This window comes from Toxotes jaculatrix, chromosome 14 (genome assembly GCF_017976425.1).
Source record: "Toxotes jaculatrix isolate fToxJac2 chromosome 14, fToxJac2.pri, whole genome shotgun sequence".
Taxonomy (NCBI): domain Eukaryota; kingdom Metazoa; phylum Chordata; class Actinopteri; family Toxotidae; genus Toxotes; species Toxotes jaculatrix.
The window spans coordinates 20,375,207-20,388,913 of NC_054407.1; the positions used below are offsets into that span (position 1 = coordinate 20,375,207).

The window sequence follows — 13,707 nt, forward strand, 5'->3', positions numbered from 1 at the left end:
CCAAATCATAATCACGTCTCGCTCAGTGCCAGTTTTTTTATTATCATCACTTCTTACAGGAAATGTGACAGCAAAATAACTTAGATACAGATTTTCACCGGTTTTACTGTCTCACTGAGCCTTTTGACAATCAAAGCGACCTTATTTCCTCCTCACGTAGATCACATTCCTGCAGAGACACAAAGAGAGTGCAGTGATGCTTTGATTAGCCACACAGGACAACACAGGGGTCAGCACACCAGAACAAGCCTCCCAGTTTCACCTCCTTGCCTCCAGCCTCTCCTCTATACAGCCCCCTTATTAATACCCCTTCTTCCAAATCCCATCAGTCTGTTTGTCCGGATCTCGCTCTGCGGCTTTTCCGGATCCTGAGAAAAGAAGGAATTGAGAGAGAGAGAGAGGAGGGCTGGAGTCACTCTCCCAGAGCGTGGATCCAGGATTAGAGGCAAAAGAGCAAATACCATGGAAAGTACTGAGGGAGGCAGCCGTGAGGGTTAAGACTCCAAACAATGGAAATTAATTAGAACTCCCTCAGTGGAGCATTGCACTGCTGATTAAGGATTGGAGGATTATTGGATAAGCACATGAAATACTGTTTTTGTGTGTGGTGGGGCCTCCTTCACTATCACTTCTGCGTGAAAGCATGGAAGCAAACTTTACACTGCAAAACGTATTTTAGGATTTCAAAGCACGTCCGCTTGGCATCTTAGCATTTTTTAAGTTGACTACAACAGAACTGAAAACTTAAAGTTTGTGTGTTGGTTTTCCACTGAGGCTCCTCTCTTTTTACCCTTTAACGTTGGAAAAAAGTCTTTCTTCCACACTGTCTGAGAGTACCATAAAAAATTAAGTATCCAATTGACAGAAAAATGTTCATCAACCTTTTTATCTGTATATTTTTTTTCCAAGTTAATTGTCAGGCAAAATCTCCAAATGTTTACTAGTTCATGCCTTTTAATTGTAAGGATGTTTCTCTGTTTTATATCACTCTCAATCAAATATCCTTGGAGAAAATAAGTAATTCAAAGGTGTCACTTTGAATTCTGGGAGCCTGTGATAGGCATTTTATAGACTAAATGATCAATTGATTGATGAATATGTGCGGTATACATTAGTTGCAGCTCTAATTATTGATGGTCTTGTTCCAGGTTTTCATTAAAGTTACATGACGTTTACACTCAGTGAAATATTCAAACCCCAGACTAAATGTTTCAGTGGCAGCTCTGCTCCATCAAATGAAAAAATATTCTCGATGTCTCGTGCATCATTTTATACACATTTCACCCCAAACTCTCCCTGTAATATTTCATATCACAGAAGATGTTGGCTTCTGCACTAGAATTTAAAATAAAGTCCTCTGAATTTGACTAATGTTTGGCTGTACAACATGACCTACCTACACATCAAAGTCTGTTTATAAATCATGGGGAGTATGACTGCACATGTGAAAAAAAGTTGTATAAATGATGTTACTTGAGACAGCTGGGGCTGAAAATCTGAAAATGAAAATAGTCTGAGGGTGTGGAGTTAGAAAGAGGTGAGCTTGCCAGACCTCTGTAGCCCGCTCCTCATCTCTGCTGCAGGCTGGCAGCTTGGGGCTAATGTAGCCATAACACAACCAAAATCTCCACCTATCTTTGGTCAGGTTGTGTTGTGGGTAACGCAGTCCCCAGGTTTTGACAAGGAGGAAGAGTGTGTGGTCTCTGGTCCTGCTGAATCGATATTGATCCTTCTTTTTTTTTTTTTAAATTTAAGACAGTATCATGAGTCGGACAATGTTAGAGGAGTTCAGTGCTAAATCTGCGAAGTACTAACCAGCAAATCATATTAACAGATGTTTCTCTGTTTATTTTCATTGTCATTTCTTCTGTTACCTTCAAGTTATGGTGAACATTTAACACAATCTTATTCTTTAAATTCACTGAAACAAGAGTAACTCACAATGCAAGCACTGCATGTAGTGTGTTTCAAGATTTTGTTTTAACTCACAATCTTAAATCTTCAACCTGATTAACGAATAAAAGTCATAAGTTGTGAAGCTGATAATCAGAAATTGTGACAAAAAAATCTAATATGATGAAAGAAAAAAAACTGGTTTGAGACTTTTGTGCAGATACAATCAGAGTTCAAAGGCTCAGTCACCAACTGGATGAAAGAAGAGGAGCTGGAGAGTCGCCTGAGGGTCAAAAGATCAGAGAGAAAACAGCAAAGACCCATGGGTTGAAAAGAGGCAGAAACTCAAGGCCAAGGTCTCCCTCTCTCTCTCTCTCTCTCTCTCTCTCTCACACACACACACACACACACACACACACACACACACATAGACACACAACAGGTGTTGTTGAAGCTTTGTTGTTGTTCTTCCCTCCAGGCAGACAGACTATGATGAGAAGGTGTATAATTTGGTCCGGTTTGGTCTTAGGTCAACTTAACCGTTTATGTCAAATAATAAACAAGTTTAATTCTAATTTCACAACTACTACTGCAGGATGTGGAGACCATTTTAACTCAAGCATGCTCCGACAACAGCAGCTTATTTTGCAACAAGACTGAGCACAAAAACTCACACATTTTACCATGTTTGTGCCCCTCATTTTTTTTTTAAATAATGACCCTAATACATCTCAAAAAATATACCTTTCAGAAGAGACCAAGATCAGGAACCATTTTATTTCAGGCTTGTGCACAAAAATGAGTGTTGTTTTAGGGGTTTTAAAGCAAACACTCAAACAAAAAAAAAAACAAAACAATGACAGTATTGTATTTTGGTATGGGATTATGATTTTTGTTTGTTTGTTTTTGTTTTGACGTAGCTATGTCTTTGTTGCAAAAAAAGTTACTGACCAAGTCAAAATCTGGTTTTCTCCAAACCCAGAGGAAATAATTTAGTTTCAGTTGCCGATTTTCAGGGGTTATTCTAAAAGAAGAGGATTTGGCTCCATTATATAACGTCTCATTATATAATGTTGATGCAGCTTTGTTGAAGTTATTTCAATTTATTTTCAGACTCAAAACATCTCCAGGTTCAACAGCTGACTAAAACACCTTGTGCGTATGGGCGTGTTTGCGGTGTGCACCTAACGGGTAGAAAACTTGAACGCACACTCCACGCCCACAAAATCCCTACCGAGGCGGATGGGGTAGGGGGTGAGTCCATCCAGTCTCCTAACACACGTACAAACACTCCTCTTGGGCGCAGGACGCATGGAGGACGCGCGTACAAGCATCCGAGCTGTCGCATTTTCACGTTGAATTACCTCAGTGATACAACGTTTAAATCCTTCAGAGTGTCCCGTAGAAAAAGTTTGGACTTTCCTTTGTTTTCTATGTGCAATTCTTTTGTTTTTGTCCTGAAGTACCGCGGGATTTTTTTCTCTCCAGCGAAACCGGAGGTGTGTTTCTTATGATGCGCGGATACCATAGGAGTGTTTGCTCCACGCTTTGGATCCATAATGTGAGGATTTGTGTCGGAATAAACAAGGACGCTGCGTAGAGGAAAAGCTAAACTCCCCAGTGTGACCAGTGAAGTTCGTTTCAATCCCCCGAAGTGCGGAATGGGGCCGTCATCTGCGCTGCTTCTCGTCGCTTTTTTGGGTAAGAAACTTTCCCATGTTTTATTTCAGCCTGGTGCAACAGGTGAGGAGGTTTGTGGGAGTTTGTGTTTCCAAAAGAAACACGTTTTACTCCACGTGTGCATGGAAAACAAAATGCTCATACGGGCTATGAAAGAAGCTTTGTTGAACGAAATTTAGCCCCAACAGATCTTCCAAATTCCAGTGGATTTGAAAAGTTTTCTGCTTCTTCTGTGAAGCATATTTGTGAGGTAAGAACCTGACATGCCTCTATTGACCTCAGCACACCTGTTTACCGTCATGGCTGTGTGTTTGTGTCTGTGTCCCCAACAGGACTAATAATAATAATATTTTCTGGATAAGTTATCCTTTATTCCCCTGTGATGTACATGTTTGAAGGCTTAAAGGCAATAAAAAAAGTTTCTCTGGGGCAACTGGGCAGATGAAAGCACTGGGAGAGTTAAGAGCCACTTAAAACACCCATTCCTGATGAAAAGCCTGTCTGAGCAGCAGAGGATTATGGGACTGCAGTTGACCCAATCCATCTGTTGCCAGTGACAGTGGAAGGCAACATTTGGCTGCAACTTCAAATGACCGGGTTGAGATAAAATGATATTTCGGAGCCCACTTATCCTTAAGTGTGTTTAAGTGAATCTAATGTTCAATTAAGTGCCGTGTTATTGCAGCCTTTCTTAGTGGCAATGAAAATGCACTGTCAGCCCAGATTAGTGTGTGCTGTAAATTTACAGGGGGAGAAAACCTCATCGAGCCCCCGGGGAGCAAAGTTTAACAGTAAAAGAAAAAAAAAAGACACCCATAAAATAATGGACTCACGTTGAGCAATAGATGCTTGTACTTCACCTTTTCACTGATATGAATCCTCTGCTGACTTTCATTAGGTCATTAGGGTCTCTAAAGTTTTACTGCATCTTTATATCCATTTTAAAATGTCCAAGAACAATCAAACTGTTTGCTGAAGTAACAGTTTATCCTACAACCTTTTATGTTCATCTTGGTGATGGTGATTTTTTCTTTTTCTTTTTTCTTTGGCGGCAGAGTTGGAATTAAAGATTTTCCCTCAAATTTGTGTCATTGCCAGTACAGAAAACAGACAAAATCCCAGACCATGGCAACAAAAATAGGAAGAACACCTCACAGAAAAGGTTTTTAACCGTTTTTAATCGCAATTACAAGCTAAAACTCGACCGATAGCATATCTCTGAGGCTGAGACCGATATTGATATTTGAGAGAAAAAAAGGGAAAAATCTGAAAACTGTTAGATTTTTTTAATGCAAACAACTTACATAAACAGAACATTTTTAGCAGTGCATTCAAATATGGTTATGAAGGAGCTTTAACATGCTGAGGATATTTGGACAGGATGTGAGGATAACAGTTAATCAAAGGTGGCAGTAATGATGAATACAAGATCACAGCAAAATTTAAACAGCAACCTCACTAGAAATGATATTCATTTTATTGTAATAAAATCTTGATGCTGGTAACAGCCACAGGAAAATATTTTAAGCTTGAATTGTTTAACAGGTTGCAAATATATATAGCTAACAAAACACAAATATGATTAAAAAAAAAAAAAAAGACTGTACAAGTGAGATTTAAAACATAAAACAAATGGTCATAAAAAGGTATTTCAAATGAAAGAGATACAACAAGCTCCACTGGCAGATAATGTCAGCTGCCGATCCATCTTCCAGGCTCTTACAAACAGTTTTCAGTCATTTCACGTTGAATGCCAATTACCAACATTTATCGGCTGTTAAAGGTCTCTGGAAATTAACACGTTTGATGTGTGACTTTTCAAAGTAACATGAGACAACTATCAAAGCTCCTGCCATGCCAAATAATCAGTGCTGTAAATGCTGAGGCATCAGTCAGAAAATTGTCAAAATAATTTCATATCATGGGGAATAGCCAAAAGAAAATCAGAGTCAAAATCTTGTCAATTAGTTTGGCAAATGCAGCAGCAGAGAGAAGAGGGCGGCCACGAGTTCAAACATACCATCAGTGGAAAGACAGATGGTGCTAATTGCTGTGTGGCCCAGCGTGTCCCTTTGTATCAGCAGTGTTTCATTGGTGATTCATTCAGAGGTGGAAGAAGAACTCAAATTCTTCACGAAGCTGAAATTGCAGCAACACAATGGCAAACATTGCACGTTGCTGTCTTGCTTTGGGGTGTTTCTAGTGCAAACTATTTCCACACAGTGGACATGTTGTGCTGAAAAGTTGGTTAGCCACCATGCTGCTCATCTGCTAGCTGGCTGCAAACTGTGGAATAGTGATGTGTAGGTCAAGAATGAGCCGGCTCTTTGAAGTGAACGACGGGAGCCAGCTCATGATTGGGAGGGACGTTTTGTTTTGTTTTTTTCATTTTCTCCTTTTTCTTCAAGCCGCACGTGATTGATCAATATGTGTTTGTGGCCTGTGTTTGCGCTGAGTGTGAGGTCATATTTTAGTATGACCTCAAAATGTGCCAAAAGATGGCATACTATAGTAATGCATCAAAATCAGCCAAAAAAGTCATACTTTAATGTGACCTCAAAATGTGCCAAAAAATGTCATACTATAGTAAGACATCAAAATCGGCATAAAAAAGTCATACTTTAGTATGACCTCAAAATGTGCCAAAAAACGTCATACTATAGTAAAGCATCAACATCGGCCAAAAAAAGTCATACTTTGGTATGATCTCAAAATGTGCCAAAAAACGTCATACTATAGTAAGGCATCAAAATCGGACAAAAAAAGTCATACTTCAGTATGACCTCAAAATGTGCCGAAAAATGTCATACTATAGTAAGTCATCAAAATCCGACAAAAAAAGTCATACTTTACTATGACCTCAAAATGTCATAAAAACGTCATAGTATAATAAGGCGTTTTTTCGGCCAAAAAAAGTCAAAAAAATTTTTGACCTCAAAATGTCATAAAAAACGTCATAGTATAGTAAGGCGTTTTTTTTTTTTCAGCCAAAAAAAGTCAAAAATTTTTTTGACCTCAAAATGTCATAAAAATTGTCATAGTATAGTAAGGCGTTTTTTTCGGCCAAAAAAAGTCAAATAATTTTTTCACCTCAAAATGTCATAAAAAACGTCATAGTATAGTAAGGCGTTTTTTTCGGCCAAAAAAAGTCAAACATTTTTTTCACCTCAAAATGTCATAAAAAACGTCATAGTATAGTAAGGCGTTTTTTTCGGCCAAAAAAAGTCAAACATTTTTTTGACCTCAAAATGTCATAAAAAACGTCATAGTATAGTAAGGCGTCAAAATCGGACAAAAAAAGTCAAAAAATTTTTTGACCTCAAAATGTCATAAAAACGTCATAGTATAGTAAGGCGTTTTTTTCGGCCAAAAAAAGTCAAATTATTTTTTTTACCTCAAAATGTCCAAAAACGTCATAGTATAGTAAGGCGTATAAATTGGTCAAAAAAAGTCAAGAATGTTTTTTGACCTCAAAATGTCATAAAAAATGTCATAGTATAGTAAGGCGTCAAAATCGGACAAAAAAAGTCAAAAATTTTTTTGACCTCAAAATGTCATAAAAAACGTCATAGTATAGTAAGGCGTTTTTTTCGGCCAAAAAAAGTCAAAAAAATTTTTGACCTCAAAATGTCATAAAAAACGTCATAGTATAGTAAGGCGTTTTTTTCAGCCAAAAAAAGTCAAAAAATTTTTTCACCTCAAAATGTCATAAAAAACGTCATAGTATAGTAAGGCGTTTTTTTCGGCCAAAAAAAGTCAAAAATTTTTTGACCTCAAAATGTCATAAAAAACGTCATAGTATACTAAGGCCTTTTTTTCGGCCAAAAAAAGTCAAAAAATTTTTTCACCTCAAAATGTCATAAAAAACGTCATAGTATACTAAGGCGTCAAAATCGGACAAAAAAAGTCAAAAATTTTTTTCACCTCAAAATGTCATAAAAAACGTCATAGTATAGTAAGGCGTTTTTTTCGGCCAAAAAAAGTCAAAAAAATTTTTCACCTCAAAATGTCATAAAAAAACGTCATAGTATAGTAAGGCGTTTTTTTCGGCCAAAAAAAGTCAAAAAAATTTTTGACGTCAAAATGTCATAAAAAACGTCATAGTATAGTAAGGCGTCAAAATCGGACAAAAAAAGTCAAAAAATTTTTTCACCTCAAAATGTCATAAAAAACGTCATAGTATAGTAAGGCGTCAAAATCGGCAAAGAAAAGTCAAAAAAAATTTTTTCCTTAAAATGTCATAAAAAACGTCATAGTATAGTAAGGCGTTTTTTTCGGCCAAAAAAAGTCAAAACTTTTTTTCACCTCAAAATGTCATAAAAAACGTCATAGTATAGTAAGGCGTTTTTTTCGGCCAAAAAAAGTCAAAAAATTTTTTCACCTCAAAATGTCATAAAAAACGTCATAGTATAGTAAGGCGTTTTTTTCGGCCAAAAAAAGTCAAAAAATTTTTTCACCTCAAAATGTCATAAAAAACGTCATAGTATAGTAAGGCGTTTTTTTCGGCCAAAAAAAGTCAAAAAATTTTTTCACCTCAAAATGTCATAAAAAACGTCATAGTATAGTAAGGCGTCAAAATCGGCAAAGAAAAGTCAAAATTTTTTTTTTCCTCAAAATGTCATAAAAAACGTCATAGTATAGTAAGGCGTTTTTTTTCGGCCAAAAAAAGTCAAAAAAAATTTTCACCTCAAAATGTCATAAAAAACGTCATAGTATAGTAAGGCGTCAAAATCGGACAAAAAAAGTCAAAAAAATTTTTTTTCCTCAAAATGTCATAAAAAACGTCATAGTATAGTAAGGCGTTTTTTTCAGCCAAATAAAGTCAAAAAATTTTTTGACCTCAAAATGTCATAAAAAAACGTCATAGTATAGTAAGGCGTTTTTTTCGGCCAAAAAAAGTCAAAAAATTTTTTCACCTCAAAATGTCATAAAAAACGTCATAGTATAGTAAGGCGTTTTTTTCGGCCAAAAAAAGTCAAAAAATTTTTTCACCTCAAAATGTCATAAAAAACGTCATAGTATAGTAAGGCGTTTTTTTCGGCCAAAAAAAGTCAAAAAAATTTTTCACCTCAAAATGTCATAAAAAACGTCATAGTATAGTAAGGCGTTTTTTTCGGCCAAAAAAAGTCAAAAAAATTTTTCACCTCAAAATGTCATAAAAAACGTCATAGTATAGTAAGGCGTTTTTTTCGGCCAAAAAAAGTCAAAAAATTTTTTCACCTCAAAATGTCATAAAAAACGTCATAGTATAGTAAGGCGTTTTTTTCGGCCAAAAAAAGTCAAAAATTTTTTTCACCTCAAAATGTCATAAAAAACGTCATAGTATAGTAAGGCGTTTTTTTCGGCCAAAAAAAGTCAAAAAATTTTTTCACCTCAAAATGTCATAAAAAACGTCATAGTATAGTAAGGCGTTTTTTTCGGCCAAAAAAAGTCAAAAAATTTTTTCACCTCAAAATGTCATAAAAAACGTCATAGTATAGTAAGGCGTTTTTTTCGGCCAAAAAAAAGTCAAAAAATTTTTTCACCTCAAAATGTCATAAAAAACGTCATAGTATAGTAAGGCGTTTTTTTCGGCCACAAAAAAGTCAAAAAAAATTTTCACCTCAAAATGTCATAAAAAACGTCATAGTATAGTAAGGCGTCAAAATCGGACAAAAAAAGTCAAAAATTTTTTCACCTCAAAATGTCATAAAAAACGTCATAGTATAGTAAGGCGTCAAAATCGGACAAAAAAAGTCAAAATTTTTTTTGACCTCAAAATGTCATAAAAAACGTCATAGTATAGTAAGGCGTCAAAATCGACAAAGAAAAGTCAAAAAAAATTTTTCCTTAAAATGTCATAAAAAACGTCATAGTATAGTAAGGCGTTTTTTTCAGCCAAAAAAAGTCAAAAAAATTTTTCACCTCAAAATGTCATAAAAAACGTCATAGTATAGTAAGGCGTTTTTTTCGGCCAAAAAAAGTCAAAAAATTTTTTCACCTCAAAATGTCATAAAAAACGTCATAGTATAGTAAGGCGTTTTTTTCGGCCAAAAAAAGTCAAAAAATTTTTTCACCTCAAAATGTCATAAAAAACGTCATAGTATAGTAAGGCGTTTTTTTCGGCCAAAAAAAGTCAAAAAATTTTTTCACCTCAAAATGTCATAAAAAACGTCATAGTATAGTAAGGCGTTTTTTTCGGCCAAAAAAAGTCAAAAAATTTTTTCACCTCAAAATGTCATAAAAAACGTCATAGTATAGTAAGGCGTTTTTTTCGGCCAAAAAAAGTCAAACATTTTTTTCACCTCAAAATGTCATAAAAAACGTCATAGTATAGTAAGGCGTCAAAATCGGCCAAAAAAAGTCAAAATTTTTTTTGACCTCAAAATGTCATAAAAAACGTCATAGTATAGTAAGGCGTCAAAATCGACAAAGAAAAGTCAAAAAAAAAATTTCCTTAAAATGTCATAAAAAACGTCATAGTATAGTAAGGCGTTTTTTTCGGCCAAAAAGTCAAAAAAATTTTTCACCTCAAAATGTCATAAAAAACGTCATAGTATAGTAAGGCGTTTTTTTCGGCCAAAAAAAGTCAAAAAATTTTTTCACCTCAAAATGTCATAAAAAACGTCATAGTATAGTAAGGCGTTTTTTTCGGCCACAAAAAAGTCAAAAAAATTTTTCACCTCAAAATGTCATAAAAAACGTCATAGTATAGTAAGGCGTCAAAATCGGACAAAAAAAGTCAAACATTTTTTCACCTCAAAATGTCATAAAAAACGTCATAGTATAGTAAGGCGTCAAAATCGGACAAAAAAAGTCAAAATTTTTTTTTGACCTCAAAATGTCATAAAAAACGTCATAGTATAGTAAGGCGTTTTTTTTCGGCCAAAAAAAGTCACAAAATTTTTTCACCTCAAAATGTCATAAAAAACGTCATAGTAAGGCGTCAAAATCGGCAAAGAAAAGTCAAAAATTTTTTTTCCCTCAAAATGTCATAAAAAACGTCATAGTATAGTAAGGCGTTTTTTTTCGGCCAAAAAAAGTCAAAAAAATTTTTTCACCTCAAAATGTCATAAAAAACGTCATAGTATAGTAAGGCGTTTTTTTCGCCCAAAAAAAGTCAAACATTTTTTTGACCTCAAAATGTCATAAAAAACGTCATAGTATAGTAAGGCGTTTTTTTCGGCCAAAAAAAGTCAAAAAAAAATTTTCACCTCAAAATGTCATAAAAAACGTCATAGTATAGTAAGGCGTTTTTTTCGGCCAAAAAAAGTCAAAAAAATTTTTGACCTTAAAATGTCATAAAAAACGTCATAGTATAGTAAGGCGTTTTTTTCGGCCAAAAAAAGTCAAAAATTTTTTTCACCTCAAAATGTCATAAAAAACGTCATAGTATAGTAAGGCGTCAAAATCGGCAAAGAAAAGTCAAAATTTTTTTTTTCCTCAAAATGTCATAAAAAACGTCATAGTATAGTAAGGCGTTTTTTTCGGCCAAAAAAAGTCAAACATTTTTTTCACCTCAAAATGTCATAAAAAACGTCATAGTATAGTAAGGCGTTTTTTTCGGCCAAAAAAAGTCAAACATTTTTTTCACCTCAAAATGTCATAAAAAACGTCATAGTATAGTAAGGCGTTTTTTTCGGCCAAAAAAAGTCAAAATTTTTTTTGACCTCAAAATGTCATAAAAAACGTCATAGTATAGTAAGGCGTTTTTTTCGGCCAAAAAAAGTAAAAAAATTTTTTCACCTCAAAATGTCATAAAAAACGTCATACTATAGTAAGGCGTTTTTTTCGGCCAAAAAAAGTCAAAAAATTTTTTGACCTCAAAATGTCATAAAAAACGTCATAGTATAGTAAGGCGTTTTTTTCGGCCAAAAAAAGTCAAAAAAAATTTTTCACCTCAAAATGTCATAAAAAACGTCATAGTATAGTAAGGCGTCAAAATCGGCCCAAAAAAGTCAATTTTTTTTTTGACCTCAAAATGTCATAAAAAACGTCATAGTATAGTAAGGCGTTTTTTTCGGCCAAAAAAAGTCAAAAAATTTTTTCACCTCAAAATGTCATAAAAAACGTCATAGTATAGTAAGGCGTCAAAATCGGCAAAGAAAAGTCAAAATTTTTTTTTTCCTCAAAATGTCATAAAAAACGTCATAGTATAGTAAGGCGTTTTTTTTTCGGCCAAAAAAAGTCAAAAATTTTTTTCACCTCAAAATGTCATAAAAAACGTCATAGTATAGTAAGGCGTCAAAATCGGACAAAAAAAGTCAAACATTTTTTTTTTCCTCAAAATGTCATAAAAAACGTCATAGTATAGTAAGGCGTTTTTTTCGGCCAAAAAAAGTCAAAATTTTTTTCACCTCAAAATGTCATAAAAAACGTCATAGTATAGTAAGGCGTTTTTTTCGGCCAAAAAAAGTCAAAAAATTTTTTCACCTCAAAATGTCATAAAAAACGTCATAGTATAGTAAGGCGTTTTTTTCGGCCAAAAAAAGTCAAACATTTTTTTCACCTCAAAATGTCATAAAAAACGTCATAGTATAGTAAGGCGTTTTTTTCGGCCAAAAAAAGTCAAAAAAATTTTTGACCTCAAAATGTCATAAAAAACGTCATAGTATAGTAAGGCGTTTTTTTCGGCCAAAAAAAGTCAAAAAATTTTTTCACCTCAAAATGTCATAAAAAACGTCATAGTATAGTAAGGCGTCAAAATCGGCAAAGAAAAGTCAAAATTTTTTTTTTCCTCAAAATGTCATAAAAAACGTCATAGTATAGTAAGGCGTTTTTTTCGGCCAAAAAAAGTCAAACATTTTTTTCACCTCAAAATGTCATAAAAAACGTCATAGTATAGTAAGGCGTTTTTTTCGGCCAAAAAAAGTCAAACATTTTTTTCACCTCAAAATGTCATAAAAAACGTCATAGTATAGTAAGGCGTTTTTTTCGGCCAAAAAAAGTCAAACATTTTTTTCACCTCAAAATGTCATAAAAAACGTCATAGTATAGTAAGGCGTTTTTTTCGGCCACAAAAAAGTCAAAAAAAATTTTCACCTCAAAATGTCATAAAAAACGTCATAGTATAGTAAGGCGTCAAAATCGGACAAAAAAAGTCAAACATTTTTTCACCTCAAAATGTCATAAAAAACGTCATAGTATAGTAAGGCGTCAAAATCGGCAAAGAAAAGTCAAAATTTTTTTTTCCCTCAAAATGTCATAAAAAACGTCATAGTATAGTAAGGCGTTTTTTTTTCGGCCAAAAAAAGTCAAAAAAATTTTTTCACCTCAAAATGTCATAAAAAACGTCATAGTATAGTAAGGCGTTTTTTTCGGCCAAAAAAAGTCAAAAAATTTTTTCACCTCAAAATGTCATAAAAAACGTCATAGTATAGTAAGGCGTTTTTTTCGGCCAAAAAAAGTCAAACATTTTTTTCACCTCAAAATGTCATAAAAAACGTCATAGTATAGTAAGGCGTTTTTTTCGGCCAAAAAAAGTCAAAAAATTTTTTTTGACCTCAAAATGTCATAAAAAACGTCATAGTATAGTAAGCCGTTTTTTTCGGCCAAAAAAAGTCAAAAAATTTTTTCACCTCAAAATGTCATAAAAAACGTCATAGTATAGTAAGGCGTTTTTTTCGGCCAAAAAAAGTCAAAAAATTTTTTTCACCTCAAAATGTCATAAAAAACGTCATAGTATAGTAAGGCGTTTTTTTCGGCCAAAAAAAGTCAAAAAATTTTTTCACCTCAAAATGTCATAAAAAACGTCATAGTTTAGTAAGGCGTTTTTTTCGGCCAAAAAAAGTCAAAAAAAAATTTTCACCTCAAAATGTCATAAAAAACGTCATAGTATAGTAAGGCGTCAAAATCGGCCCAAAAAAGTCAATTTTTTTTTTGACCTCAAAATGTCATAAAAAACGTCATAGTATAGTAAGGCGTTTTTTTCGGCCAAAAAAAGTCAAAAATTTTTTTCACCTCAAAATGTCATAAAAAACGTCATAGTATAGTAAGGCGTCAAAATCGGCCCAAAAAAGTCAAATTTTTTTTTTACCTCAAAATGTCATAAAAAATGTCATAGTATAGTAAGGCGTTTTTTTCGGCCAAAAAAAGTCAAAAAATTTTTTCACCTCAAAATGTCATAAAAAACGTCATAGTATAGTAAGGCGTTTT

At 33.9% G+C, this 13,707-nt stretch overlaps 1 protein-coding gene across 1 annotated transcript in view; it reads left to right on the plus strand.

The window, feature by feature from the left end:
- Positions 1-3,187: 3,187 nt before the first annotated feature.
- Positions 3,188-13,707, plus strand: part of LOC121193753 (protein APCDD1-like) — a 56,009-nt gene continuing 45,489 nt past the window's right edge. The window contains exon 1 of the mRNA XM_041056212.1: positions 3,188-3,594. Within this exon, the coding sequence (XP_040912146.1) occupies positions 3,555-3,594 (40 nt within the window). The 5' untranslated portion in view covers positions 3,188-3,554. The remainder of the gene's footprint in view (positions 3,595-13,707) is intronic.